This window comes from Drosophila mojavensis, unplaced genomic scaffold (genome assembly GCF_018153725.1).
Source record: "Drosophila mojavensis isolate 15081-1352.22 unplaced genomic scaffold, ASM1815372v1 contig_74, whole genome shotgun sequence".
Taxonomy (NCBI): domain Eukaryota; kingdom Metazoa; phylum Arthropoda; class Insecta; order Diptera; family Drosophilidae; genus Drosophila; species Drosophila mojavensis.
Genome location: NW_025318899.1, coordinates 12,339,925 through 12,355,130, shown reverse-complemented (window position 1 = coordinate 12,355,130; position 15,206 = coordinate 12,339,925). Strand labels below are relative to the sequence as shown.

General features: G+C 41.4%; 1 protein-coding gene and 1 long non-coding RNA gene across 2 annotated transcripts; one reads left to right on the top strand and one right to left on the bottom strand.

Annotated features, from left to right (window-relative positions):
- The first annotated feature begins 10 nt into the window (after nucleotides 1-10).
- LOC6582218 lies at nucleotides 11-8,962 on the top strand. Its single transcript, XM_002007886.4, has 4 exons — nucleotides 11-170; nucleotides 7,064-7,900; nucleotides 7,976-8,603; nucleotides 8,691-8,962. The coding sequence occupies exons 1-4, from the start codon at nucleotides 132-134 to the stop codon at nucleotides 8,915-8,917; spliced, it is 1,731 nt and encodes a 576-aa protein (XP_002007922.2). The 5' UTR covers nucleotides 11-131; the 3' UTR covers nucleotides 8,918-8,962.
- On the bottom strand, nucleotides 1,549-2,089 carry LOC122757464. The gene is made up of 2 exons (XR_006357500.1): nucleotides 1,985-2,089; nucleotides 1,549-1,905 (listed from the first exon to the last, which is right to left on the bottom strand). It is a non-coding gene; the product is annotated as an uncharacterized LOC122757464 (long non-coding RNA).
- Nucleotides 8,963-15,206: the final 6,244 nt, after the last annotated feature.

Below are 15,206 nucleotides of genomic sequence, written 5' to 3'. Positions count from 1 at the left end.
AAACAAATACATTTCATCACCGAATATTAATATATATAAATATAAAGATAAATCAACTTATATGAACATTTAGTTAACAAATTCATTATTTCATCCAGAGTTGGGAGCAGGAAGCATTTGTTGTGTTTGACATGGAGGAAAACGGTGGCAACGCCAATTTGGGAAATTTGGTATGTTTTTCTTTGGTTTGTTTTTGGCCGCGGATTGCTCAACTCTCGACATCTCTGAGAGTCTGTGTGTGTGACTGTGTGTGGCTGCCTCTGTGTGAGTGTGTGTAATCCTCATAAAGGCACACCAAATATTTTGTTGTATATACGCTTTTCGGCTCTCGAGCAGCGACGTTGTCGTAGCTGCCTTTCGAATTGCTCTGGCACGGCGCGCGCAAAAAAAAAAAAAAACCTGCTCGATAAATACGCGAAGAGAATATATATATATACATATATATATATGTTCAATATATATAATGTCTATAAGAAGATCATCTGTGTGATAAACAAATGCAGTTTGTGTCTTGTTTAAACATTAATCGGGCATATTGCAAATCGATTCGTTTGGCGGTTCGACTGAATAAGCTTCAACAAATTCAAAAGGAATCTGTGCCATTGTCTTAGTATACTATACGATTTGCAGCCATAAACTGGGGTAAGTTTCAATTGGCATCCGCAATCATAATAAAAGCGTTTAATATAAACATAGGCGAGCGATTGGCAAGCATAAATTGTGTATCCATAAGAGACAGAGGCACAGACACAGAAACAGACACAGACACGAGTACAAACAGACACCCACACACTCACACACACAACGCGCCTGCTAAAAGGAAGCAAACGAGAGTTTCTTACATGTGTGCGTGCGTGTTTGTATATGTAAGTTGTATGTGTGTTAAAACTCGTTCAGTGTGTCAGTGTTTCAGGCAGCAGCAACAACAACAACAGCAACAGTAGCAACATCAGCTGAGGCTGCCTTTCGGCTCGGCTGTCGCATCGCGCATACGCCGCGTTGTCAATTGTTACTTTTCTGCCCATTGTGAGTCGCGTCCATTTGGCTGCAACGCGCCCTTGGCACCGCACTCTCACATCAACATCATTATCAACAACACCGACTGCCAGTTGGTGACGACCTCAATCCCCGCAAATCCTAACGGCCATCGTTTCGCACTTGATATTGGCTATTGGCCTAGCCAGCACCCGCACCCGCACACACACACCTACACTGTCTACACCACCTTCATACCCTGCAATTTGTTCACAGCTGCCGCTGACTTTCGCGCCGCTGCAAATGAAAATTTGTTCGTTTGCCTTATTTCCCTTATTGTTTGTCGCTGCTGTGATGAGAGCGAGAGCGTGCTCCACTTTCAGCCCCGCCAGCTGCCCGCCCACCACCCCAGCTGAACATGGAACATGTTGCGTAGGGCGGGCTTTGCTGAGGGTGAGTTCTTTTCCCACGTTTACTTTGCCATGTTTTGTTTGTCTTTGCTTCTGGCTTTGGCTTGCAGGTGAAAGTTTTCTCTTTTGTTTTCCATAAGTTTGATTGGCTCTTTTTGTTAACTTTAGTTTCAATCATATACATTATTTATGTATATGTATATACATAGTGTTTTTATTGATTTTATGTTATGCTACGGCTGCTACAATTTGTCTAATTTGGCTAATGACTCAATTGTCGGCCTCCCGGAGTGTTTGGCCTCTTGACTGATTGCTCTGACACATTGCTTTGGCATCTTTTGTGTTCTGCCGTTGTTATGATCGCCGGCCGGGTCTATGGCTGACTTTTTAATTTCACCATTTTTGTCTGCTATAACACTTGGCACACACCCAACAGAAAAAGCATATATGTATGTATGCGCCTGCATTTTGGACTCGTCATTTGTTGTTCTCGAATCGCACAACTCATTGCTGCTCAGCTCTAAAGTGCAGCAAAATAATTTTTATGGTCGCTATTGTTATTAGGCTTAGTATTAGTGAAGCCAACACGTGATATTTACAGTGGCACTATATGATGTCATTTGTCAGCACATTGTAATCCTGTCATAGGCCACCACGACTCCGCGCTCTTATCTGCTATGACTCAGTGCAAGTCGCCACGAATCGCGAGCTGTGTTGCAAATCAAATTACCTCACTGTGCGCCAACATTTGACAGGCTTCAAAACAATTCGTCATGTATTAGGGGGCCAAGCAGAGTTCGATTGCATTTTCCACGCAATTAGATATGAAGTCTCTAAATGCTCATTAGGTCAGCTTTAATATGTTGACTAGTTCCTAAGACAACTGACGCCACAAATATAGTTTTCTTTAGCCAATCGTATAATTTTAGATCTTTAGCTATTCGGAGATCAGAGACTTAGTCTGAGATAACAGTTGGCGTGAAATATTCGTTAGTTCTAGCCCCCATTTTCACTTTCTCTTCATTATGTTGCTCATTTTTGTTTTTTGGCAAAATTTGAATGCACCGTTTTATTTATAGAGCTGTGGGTTATCGCACTCGGCCACAAACACGCTGAACTTTTCTGTGGCCGGCCAAGTGTTTTATTTTTGGGCCCAGAATTGGACGCCAAATTCTTGGCTCCCCATGCGGCTACAGGTACATAAACACTCCCATTGATCATTAGGTGCGTTTTCATTTTCGAAATTGGCTACGCATATTCCAGTTGTTGTTCTTCCAATATTTTGTTTGTGTTTGTTTGTTTGCATAGCTTTGCCGGCTGGCACTTGGAAATAGTTGAGAATTTGTTTACAATTTGCTGCCTTGTGCATAATTATGTTTAATTAAACTAATTAAAAGGCTTTCCTACTTTGCTTCTGGTTGTTGCTTTCCGTTTTTGCTTTTTGTATTTTGCGCTCTGCTAATTAATTTTCCCAATGAATACAAATATTTGATCTGTTACTACGTGTTCATGATAATGGCAATCGTAAACGGGTTTTAATGCTCAGCATCTGTTCGAGTTTTACATGGAGGAAGCCGCCGAGTCGAATCGTCGCATAGTCACATTGCCCACAAAGCCTGCCACTCAGCTGAGGCGCAGTCGAACATACACAATGTCAAGGTAATGCGTGCGCGATATGTAACTGTTAACTGTAACGCAGCAGCAGCAGCAGCAGCTTCCGCCGTTACGATGACGACGATGACGACTCATTAACAGTTTTAAGTGAGACCCTAACCTCTCAGCCCAACAATATTGTCATGTGTAAATACGTCTTTAGCTCGAGCCGCGCTATGCGAGCTACAGAGTGATGTTCTTAAGGCGCGTAGTGTGACTCATTTCAGATGCACAGTCAATATAGATACCGATACTAATACAGATAGATAATCGATAATCGATAGCAGAATTTGAATCAATAACAAAATATCGATAACTGTTATCGGTTGCTGGTAATGGTGATAATCTGGTGAGGGCCAAAGATCACCGATAATATATTATCGATAATTTGATATCGGTTATCGATCACTTCCTATCGGGTATTATAAAAATTTCGATAAATAGTAACACCTTATCGACAACAAATTATCGATCACAGATATACGCTACCGATAACATATTATCGATGTCCGATAAAATATGATCGGTAACAGATAGCATATTGTAAAAATCCGATACACACATCGTTAACAAATATTCGATAACCGATACAGATACGTTGTTGATTAGGCCAACTTATTAAACCGCCCTCTTGTGTATGCATTTCTATTTAGGCTGCAGCTTTGCCATTGCCTTGGTTGCTGATAAATGTTGCTGTTGTTGCTTTGCCATTGCTGGATTTGGCTAAACTCTTCATTGTTGTTATCTATAAAAAAATTTTTTTTTGCTCATAATTCGTGGGCAAACAGAACGCGTCGACAACAATTACAGTTGTCAAATATCTCGCATAGGTTGGGGTAAGGCAGGGGCCGCAACGCCTACGCCACACAGCCCAAAATCCAGAGTCGAACGCAGTGGCACACCCAACGCCCACGCTCACGCCCAGATCGCTGCTCTGCAATCGCTTTGATAATTTGAAAATCAAACATTGATTGTGGCTGTGGCTCTGGCAGCGGCTATACTTCGTTTTATTTGGCACAAAATTATTTATTTGCTGTTTGCCGAATGCTGTTTGCGGAATAAATTACATAGATAATTGAGTCGTTCAAGTCGAAGTACTGCTGTCCATTTCCGCTGCACTTCATCTGGAAGTTCTTGTAATTTCATTAGTCAATTTCAGAGCTAAGGGACTTACATATGTAGGTGAAGCAAAGTCAAATAAAATTTGATATGCTTTTGAGTTCACTTTACATGGAGCTGATTTTTCTGTGAATATATTTTTGCTGAATTGCAAATTGTTGGAATAATTAGTTACACATATTACAGAAGATAAGGATATACGCAGCTGAGAAACAAAGAGATGATTAAGTATAGTTATTCATTATTTACTATATGCCAATTTTTTATATATAATATATTTTATGCAGAGCACATAGTCGTGTTATCTTCTACAGTCCTCGCACACATATCTACTATAAAATGTCGGTATGCATTTGTACTCGCATTCGGTAGCGAGTCGACGTCAACGTCGACGTTAGCGTCGACGCCAAATATCGGCCCAGCGTCGTCGGAGTTGTTCGGAAAATAAGGCAGTTGAAATTCTTAGCTCGCCGCGTTTAGTTCGCACCCTTCGAAGTAGTGCGGAATTAATTGCCTATATTAATTTCGGAACTATAAAAATAAAATATAATAAATTATACTATAAAATGTGTCATACATATACAAACACACACACTCACACATACACATGCAGAGAAGTTAAGGCAAAACGAAAATAAATCGCATTTGATTGATTGTTGGAAAGAGCCTTCAGTGATAAGAAGCGGCCACATAAATAAACTATAAAATGTAAGAATTGCATGGCCCGATCGACTTTCAGTCCTATATAGACATCTAGTAGCTGATATGTGTGTAAAGTTCAAGTGCGCGCACCTTGAAAACTTTGATTTTGGATAGCTTTTTGGATAGATTTCCCGCTCAGCAACCGGGCGTCATAAACCACCGCCCACTCCACCCGTCCATGGGAGACTTTCAATAAACAAAAGCAATGGCTTCAGATCATGATTACGAACGTAGTGCTAATTCATCCATTGTGATCCACATAAAAATATATATATATATGAAATCTATATAAAAGTATATAGTCTGTGGTCGGCTTGAGCTTGAGCGGCCAGGCAGCTGCTGTGCAGATAACGATGCGTCGTGTAAAACGTTCGACATCATAAATTTATTTGCATTCGATAATTTCTTTATTGAGCAAATATAAATATATCGTATAAAACATATCGAGAGCACATTACAATCTTCGGGGTGCTCGACTAAGTCACCAGACCAAGGGGAGCAGTAGAGCCGATTCATGTTCAACTCGTTGTCGATGTCGATGTCAAGAGCCGGCATCAGCTTTAGCCGACGTTGTCTTCCTTACAACTGTTCAAACAGATTGTGTACTTGTGTGTGTGTTTTCTTTTATATATTTTATTTAATATTTGAACTTTATTTTCATTTTGCCAACTTCTTGGCAATCATGGCATGCCATAATTAATTTTGTTTGCATTCTACTTAGGGCAATAATAACAACAACAACAACAACAACAACAACAACAACAACAACAACAACAACAACAACAACAACAACAACAACAACATGAACAGCAAATGGCGAATCAAACTGTGATAAAAAATTGTAGTCTCTGAACACACGACGTTTAGGTGGGGTTACGCCGCGCTATAGCACAAATAGTAGGGTCTCTTTATAGAACCAAGAATGTAGTGAGAAGGGGAAGTCTACTAAGCAAATGCGTGATATATAATTTCTATGTTGAAGAATGTTAATCTCAATCAAGTGTCAATAAAAAAATGTACAGTTCAAACAAAACAAATCTAGTGCTCTTAATAAATTACAATGTCTAGTCTCACAAAAACTTATATTCTAAATAAATCACATTCAAATTTATAATTATTTGTGAATTGCATTCATGCATCTTGTGTGATATTCAACTAGTTTAAGTTCCTTTAGCCAATATTCGTATTACCCACACCAGAGTAGCTAGATACATATGCACTCTAAAGGTATTTGAAAGTTTGTTTTATGGTGTCTACTAATCTAATAAATCTATTTATATATAGTGTGATATGACTTGTTCAGCCGGATGTGATACCCAACTGTTGGTGTTTTAAATTTGCAGGGTATCTAACAAAGGGGACCTACTGTTCGATTGAGCTTTTTTCGGCCACTATAATTGATTTTTTTCGGGGGCATTTTACAATTTATAGGCTGACTTGTAGCTGTTTGATATGGTCGCGATTGTCGGCCATATGATTTATGGCGATAAATGATGTATTGCAGCCAAGTTGGCGGCAATCAAACGATTGACCTCTGGCCAATCACAAAATTTTGGCACTGCCCCTAAGTCGAGTGCCTTAATTAACTAATTTACGATCGCGCGAAAAAATCAGCGATTAGTAATAATAACTAGACATTAAACGATTTATATGCTCAAGTGTACTAATTGAGAGATAAAGTCGGAGTGGGCACTTTAGTTGCTTATTTAGCCAATAATATTGAGCTTATTGATTGACTGCTGTGGCGAGATACCGATAGCCGAGGCTGACTAATAACAGATAACGGGTGTTTCCCCTCTAAACTAATTCTCTATTTACTGGCTGTAACAGAAGGAATTGATTCCGCTCAACTTTGGCCTATCTCTTACACAAATAACTGTTCAACTGGCAGCTACAGCCAATTGGCTTTAAAAGTATTGGCCGTAGATAAGCGTGGACGAGCTTTCGAAGTGTCAGGCAAAGCTATTTTGCATAGATAAGAACAAATTAAATGTCTTCTAGGCACCTAGCACATTACTTTTGTGTATTTTAGATAATTAGTTGTATATATACTGGATTCATATTTGCCTTTAGTATAAGCGAGTTTGTTTAGGGTAATATAATTTGGAGTGCGAGGAAATGCTAATATTTGATTGTTTCAATTCATATAAGTCGAGCTCATTGCTAACATATGGATGCATTAACCTCTGCCCTCTGCTTTCCAGTTGGCCAAGCGGCGGCCTGGCAATAAGAATCGCCAGCGTAGCGCACCCAGCTACTTGGAGCAGCAGCTGACGAAGAGGGAGCGCATCACCAAGTTGCCATTAGTGGGTGCTTTGGTGCACAAGGCGCTGCAGGTGCGGGACACCGAGCCGTACGAAGCAGCTGAGCCGGCAGAGCAGCAGCAGCAGCAGCAGCAGCCAGAGCGGACAGAGCAGTCACAACAAAGCGAGCACGCCGAGCAGCCGAAACAGCCAGAGACAAATCCAGAGCAGTCAGCACAGCAAGAAAACGTAGAGCTCTCCAACAACAACAACAACAACAACACTAGTAACAATAGCAACAACAATAGCAACAGTAACAACGAGTGCAGTAAAGTCGAGAACGAAGCAAAATCAAGCTGCAGCATGGTCTTGCCTGTCGGCCTTGGCCCCGACGGCTACAACGCCGACGCCATTCAGACTGCACCGGCGCCAAGTGCACCGCCGGCCCATTTGATGGGCCCGCCGCAGTACTCAATTGGGCAGACAAATATTTACACGGGTGTGCCCATCATTGTGAATCCCTACATCGATTTTATTGTGGTCAATGGCGAGGATCGCTACATGATACGCTGCGAGCGCAAGTCGGTGCTCGAACGCAGCGTCGAGTTGGCAAAGCTAATTCACGCCGGCCCGAATAGCGGGCGCAAAAGCGATAATCACTTTCAGATCTCCAACGTGGATAAAGCCGACTTCGAGCTGATTGTGCGCTATATGGAGAAGCATTGCTTACCCTATCGCGACCACAAGCATCTGCTGAAGATACTCGAGCTGGCGGATCGCTTCAATGTGCCCGATCTGGTGAGTAGTGGAGAGGTGTGAGAGGCCAAGCTGTTACTCTATTAATGTGTGCATTCTGTTTTATGGCCCACACAGATAATTTACTGCATTCGTGAACTTGATCTCAGCATTTCGAGTGCAACTGCCCTGGATATATACAAGGCGCTCTGGTTCTACCAGGGCATTGCGCTCACCACCCAGCACCAGACGGTGATGACCACACACAAGCAGGCGTCGAAGGCGAAGGCGGCGGCCAAGCAGGCGGCCCAGGCCCAGGCCCAGGCGCAGGGCAATGTGAATGGCGCCGAGGGTGACGGGGCACAAATGAATCTTATACCCAATCCGAATCCGTTTACCACCGAGGATTATGGCGTGGCGCTGCTGCACAACACGCTGCAGCTGATCGATATGCAAGCCGAAATGGTGCTCACCATTCCGGACATTCTGGAGCTGCGCTTCGAGGAGCTGGAGACGCTGGCCAAGCGCAACACACTGCAGCTGAGATCCGAGGTGACGCTGTTCGAGTGCCTGGCCAACTGGAGTCTGGCAGAGTGCCAGCGCCGAAAGCTCGATGCCACCCCCGACAATCGCCGTATGGTGCTCGGGCCGCTCTGCTTGGCGCCGCGCTATCTGCGCATGACTGCAGACGAGTTCCGCAAATGCTGCGACCGCATCGAGCTGCTGCCCCCCCTGGAGACGTCCCTTATAAGCAAAGCTCTCGAGGGTGAGTGATGGCAAATGCCATGAATTGAAGTTGAAAAAATTAAAATCGCAATTCATGAGCTTAATCAACATCTCTATTCGGTGGCAGGCCAAAAACTGAAGAACCTCACTGATCAGCAGTCGGAGCTGATGGAAAAGTTTCGCACACCACGCGCTGAATACGCCCGCATGCCAGTCCATCTGAGCGATCGCAGCTGCCCAAAGAACTATCCCAAGAAGATGCGTCGTGCCCATGAGGGTCCATCCACCGAGGAGGGCTGCTGGGAGAAGGTGGGCATCAACTGCCTGCGCGTGTTCGTCTGCATTTTCGATTGATCCGACCGCGCAGATGATCCTCAATAGACTTTTTTCATTAACGAACATTAGCGCTTATGAGTTACATATATATATATATATATATATATATATATACATCTATATATATTTATATATATATACATCTATATATATTTATATATAAATATATATATATATATATATTTATATATAAATATATATATATATATATATATATATATATATATATATATATATATATATATATGTAGATATAGTTATTGAATATGATTGTTAGTCTTATGGGCAATACGTTTACACAGTTACCAAGATGCTGGCCGAGGCTGGCGGGTGATTTTATAGCCGCTGTTTCTAACATACTATATACCACATAGAATATATAATATGTACAAATATATACATATATATATATATATGTATATGTATATGTATATATAGCGAATGTATTTACTAGTCAAGAAAAACACAAAAACAAAAAACTAACTAAACAGGAAAACAAAAACAACTTTTATACAAACTTTATGCAACGTTTTGTAGCTGGACTCAAAAAAAAAAAAAAAAAAAAAAAAAAAAAAGTAAGAAAAAAAAATACTTAACTATAGGTATAAAAGGAAAATACAGCTACTGATAAGCATTTATCACTGATCTATAAACATAAAGAAACCACACAAATTATATACTTATATATATGTATATTTATAAAATTAATCAATCAACAGTTGATAAATCGCAAAAATAGTGCAAATTTCAAGTTTCTGAGCCGTTCATTGGGGCCCTAGCCATAGCTAAAATTGTTTATTATGCATGTGTGTGTGAGAGACTGTATTGTGTGCATGTGTGTGCGTGTGACTGTTATTTAAAATGTTGTGCACATTTGTATAAATGAAATTACGAACTTTGTTGCTGTTGCTTTAAGTCCTGTTACGAATTGCATAGACAACAATAACAATCAGATTAGCATTAATCATAGTCGAATATTTATGTTAATATTAACACACTCATACACACACACACACTCACACACACACACACACACACACACACACACACACACACACACACACACACACACACACACACAGCCACGCAAATTGTTAACAGAACTATGCATTTTATTAGTTAAATATGTAAATTGCACTCGACAAAAGGGCTGCAAAGCAAAGAATCGACTACCTGGTTTATCCCTTGCGAGGTAATCAAATTTAGTTAATGTTAACGGGGATTTCAGGCAGGCGAACTGATCTGGTTTTAAGCCGCTTTGCAACCCTGCATACAAAAAACGCGCTTTATCTTAAGATCTGTAAATTGCAACAAATTATTTACCTTTGACATATTTTAGCGCCCCGACATACTACAGATGTAGTTCAATAAAGTATGTACACCGTTTTCTACAAAAATATATATTACAAATGTTTCATTCCCTTCGCTGTTATACTTAACAGTCGGTGTTTCGAAAAGCTAAATTTTACAGTTTGCGTTAATGTTAATGTTAGTCAAGTTCCGAACCATTTACTTGACTGGGTAAAACAGCTTTCTAAAAAGCTTTTATCGCGGCCGTATAATGCCTCCGATTTATTTTTTTCATTGTCAGCAGAAGGGAATTTTGATGATAAATTGCGTTGCTGTGAATTATTTATAACTTTATGTTTATATGTAAGATCTTTTGTTTTAAATTTCGGTTTAATAAAACTAATAATTTTAAAATAATAAATATTTTAACAGAAAATAGATAAAAGCTTTAAAATTTCAATTATTTTTTCATTTGTTTTTAGTTTTTATTTATATATATATATATTGTTATTTTACTGAAAAATATTTGTAGAGCGTTGGTTACATCTAAATTTCTTTATGAATTTTACTACATTTTTATTAAGTTTATGAATAAAATAGTAATCTAGTTGAGTCTAAAATCCGTAAATGTTTGAGGATATATTTCGTTATTTATACTTTGCGAGCCTTGCCTAGCCTGTCGCCTTGGCCCTGGCTTGGGCTGGTCTAGTCTGGCCGTAATACAAAGAAGCTTGGCCAATTTTCATGCTCTTAATGCTGAACAAGCTGAGCAGCAGCTCACTTGTTCTGTCCATTGCGCAGAGCAGATGTTTGGGAGCGCTTTTATTTCCTCTGCACCTCCTTAGTTGCTAAAAATCCAACACCTACACACATACATATACATACACTGATATGTGCACACAAACACAGAGGCACACTTAGTTATACACTAAGCTGACCGCTGCTGGCCAAGCATAGTCCAGATGTTGGACTCTGTTGCCAGTTAATGTCGAGCTGCACACAGACAGCGATACACAAGCACACACTCACACACACACGCACACATACACATTCGCACTCATAGAAAGATCTTTCCACTCTCGGCATTAATGTGGCATACATTTGGGGGCACACCGCAAATGCACTTGTCCAGGCACAAGTCTGTCCAAGCTTTTTAACTCACACGCATACAAATGAAAAACAAAAATAAGAGCCACATATACGCACACCCACCCACTCACACACACACACACAAACACACACAGTTGCGAACTGCTATTTTCCACTGGTTGTCGTGCAAGCGCTGCAAAATTTATGATTTTATTTCACGCTTGCTTTTCATTAACGTTGCTGCTGTTGTTGTTGTTATTGTAGTTGCCTGCCAAAAATTATAACTTCTTTTTGTTGTTGTGCTTTTCCCTGAGCTGCACTACTCCACTGACGCTTGTTAACCTTTTTCTAGTTGCTTTTGCGAATACATTTTTTTCTCTCTCTCTCTCGCTCTCTCTCTCGCTCTCTCCCCCCACGCCTCTTCCTCTTTCGCTTCTTCTCCTGCTTCTTTTCTACTAATTTTTGGCGCACAGGCACTGGCAGCGGACTGGGCTATGAAGGCGTGTCCGCTGCGCCCTAGAGTCAAATTTCCGCAAAAGTTATGCAGCAGTCGCCACGGAACAGGGAACATGTAGCAACAGCACATTTTGTAGCCATTTCATGTTTTTTTTTTTTTTTTTTTTTCTGTTGCAACATTTTTATTTAATTTTTATTTTGTACTTTTGTGTGTGTGCCATTGGCTAAGCGAAAAGCAAATTGAGCAGGGCTGAGGGGGTCAACAGCGATGTGGAGGGGGAGGGGCCGCAGAGCTGAGTAGGAGCTGGCAGGTCAGGTTGATGGTGCACCGCCTGCAGGCAAGCGGCTAGCTGACCGCATATATAATTATTTCATATGAAACATGTATGAAAGCACACAGACACACACACACACACACACGCAGACAGAGACGCCACGCCACGCCCCTTCGTTCTGCTGCGGCTCGTTGACCAAGGCAACTCAACTCAAGGCAGCATTCGCATATTTTGTACAAAAATCAGCAAAAGTGAATTAGTGCGGAGCATGCGAGGAGGGAGGGAGGGGGCAGAGGAGTGGAGAGGGGAGCAGAGGAAAGGATGAACCTGCAATGCAGTTGGTCGGTTGCCTAATGAAAATTGTTGTGAAATAAATCATTTTAAATAATTTTCATTTCTACATGTGGCTTCACACATACGCAAACTCACACACGCGTGTGTATGTGTGTGTGTTGGCTTTTTAAAGTTTAAATTGAAATGAAAGCCAAGTAGCTGCAATGGACTTTGCACTTTGCCTGTTACTTCAGCCGTGTCTAACTTTTTTGCAGCTTGCTAAATTGCGCTAACTGACCAAAGCGGAAGTTTCAATTACACACACACACTCGCACACACACGTACTGGCACACACACAGTCACACATACACGCACTCAGTTCTAGTCTGTGTTAGGGTCATGCAAAGGGGAGAAACTGCAGTTTTTTTTGTACTGTGTGTGTGAGGGGGGCTGCAGCCGACTGTGGGGTCGTGGGGCGTTGCCCATCAGCATTGACCTACACTGCGTATGCGTGCTCTGATATGACGCATACGCACCATGCGCCGCCTGCTCCTGTCGCAAGGCCACAAATCTGTGTTAGACCAACAACAAAAAGCGACCGGCGCTCGTTGTGACCAAATTATAGCATAAAGTTTGGCACATTACTTGCAGCACCCCACATGAATTTAATACCCTATAATTTAAGCGCTCACTTTGCATTCATGGGCCACACGAACCGCATTAAAAGCGACACAACGAAAATAAAAAGAAGCTGAAACTTAATACGAAGCAAGCGCTCGCTGCATTTGTTAATAAACGCACGCACTACAGGGTATCAAAAAGGCAGAGGCTTGGGTCGCGGGCCGCGGGCCGCAAAGAAAGAGAGAGAGAGAGAGAGACTCCCGCGAAGAAAAGAAAAAACAAAGTATACGTAAAACGGATATTACTTTATCAAGCGGCATAAAAAATGAGGCAGTCGGCCGAATCGGAGTCGAGGTTAGGCTCCTAGTTGAGGGCGGAAGCAATCAGCGAAATTTATTGCAGAGTCTCCTTTTTGGCGTAACTGATGAAGTGAGAAACTGAAAGACAGTCGAGGCGCAGTCACAGGCAATACAAAATGTACGCTCGCTGTGCTCGAGCAAGGGATGGCGGTGAGGAGAGAGAGCCAGGGCCAGGGCCGCTCCGCTCCGCTCAGAGTTGGACGGAAACGACAGCTGCTAGTAACTGTGCGAAGTACCGTCCCCCTCCCCCGTAACAGGAGGCGACCCGTCGTTGTGGCAGCTTCATCTGCTTTCACATTTCTTGTGGCGTGCTGCTTTTTATTGCTTTATTTTTGTGCTTTTAGCTGCGCGCCGCTTAAATCTAAAAAGCAGTTGGAAATGTGCTTATATACCGCTTACAAGCACAGAGAGAGAGAGAGTGAGAGCGAGAGCGAGAGAGGGAGAGACAAACACACAGCTATTTGAATGCAAATGCAACAACCGGAAATGAAACCGACAATGCCACTTATTTATCTTTGTACTTGCGGCTCTGATTTTGTTGCGGCTTCAAGCTATATCAGGTTGTTGTTCCTGTCAGCTGTTGTTGGTGTTGTTGTTGTTGTTGTTGTTGCTGCCGCTGCTGCTGCTGCTGTTACTATTGTGTTTTTTGTTTCATCTGTATGCTCGCGGCTTTTTAATTAAACGATTTAGTTTGTTGATTTAGGCAGCCGCATAAATTTTAATTGTAAATAATTAGCAAACGCCCCTCCCCCAAAAGTAACGCCCACTCCACTAGCGAGCATCCCAAAAAAAACCCACATTTCAATTTACATATTTATGAAAAAGAGCAATTAAAATTTCATTGGAGTTTGCATTAAATAATAACACAAAAAACAAAACCAAAAAAAAAAAAAAAAACTTTTGATTTTTGTATTACTTATTGTTGTAACGCGCATAGTCCCAGCTGGTTGGACAACAATGAATTGGGTAGACAAATTTAATTATGATATGAAATTGTGTTTGTTTGCTCATTTATTTATTTACTTGTTTGCCTTGTTGTTGATAGTTAGTTTGCTTGTTTATTTGCTCTTTGTTAACGCCAGCAAGTTAAAGAGCAGCTCTGATTTTCTGCATAGCTATTTGAATAACTTTATCGCCGGATTAGCAAAGCATTAACACTGAATATAAAAGCTAAAAGTTACTTTCCAATCAGCTCGACTTGAGCTCACACTAAAAAGCATAATTCTTTGCTAAAGAGTGCGGATTATAAAAGACAATAGTCATCAAAGTAACCAAGAGTTACTACCTCCCTCTCCTTCCCCTCTCACTCCCTCTCTCCATCCGTCTCTCTATGCACTACAAACTGCATATGAAAGTTGTTAAAACCTATTAGCGAGCGTTAAAATAAAGCTGACCAGAGCTGACCATAGAGAAGGGCAGAGCAGGAAGCAGCTGAAGGCATCGAGGCAAAGGCAAGCCAATGGCCATCATCGTGTTGAAATGAAATCATGAAAAAATATTCATTGATTTTCTTAATTAAAAAATTTTGCCATCAACTTTTATGTTTATTGGCTTGACTTTGGCCATTTGTTGTTGCCAAGATGGCACGCCCACACTCTCGTCTGCCCATTACATTTCTCATTGTTTTTCTCTGCCGCTCTTAAGCGCCGTTTGCTGTAGGTTAAGCATTGCATTGTCCTCGCTGGCTGGCACTTTGCTCTCTTCCTGCTTTTTGCGAGCGCTTCCTGTGCGCATTATAAACTAATTACAGATTATGATGAAATCGTACGCGCCGCGTTCCCGTCAATATGCAGAGGCGCCAATGGGCGTGGCATGGCGTGGCGCCACGTTCGCACTTCACTTTTGCCTGCGATATTAAAGTCGATTAATGAGATTTCATTACACTGCAAACTAACGGCAATCGCACGTAATTGACAGCCTAATGAGATTTGTTAAAGGGATTGT

Excerpts from the sequence above, each read along its gene's own strand:
- LOC6582218 (XM_002007886.4), top strand. The coding sequence starts at position 132 with ATGGAGGAAAACGGTGGCAACGCCAATTTGGGAAATTTG. Across the intron at positions 171-7,063 it reads ACGCCAATTTGGGAAATTTG|TTGGCCAAGCGGCGGCCTGG; the intron begins GTATGTTTTTCT and ends TCTGCTTTCCAG. Across the intron at positions 8,604-8,690 it reads TATAAGCAAAGCTCTCGAGG|GCCAAAAACTGAAGAACCTC; the intron begins GTGAGTGATGGC and ends ATTCGGTGGCAG.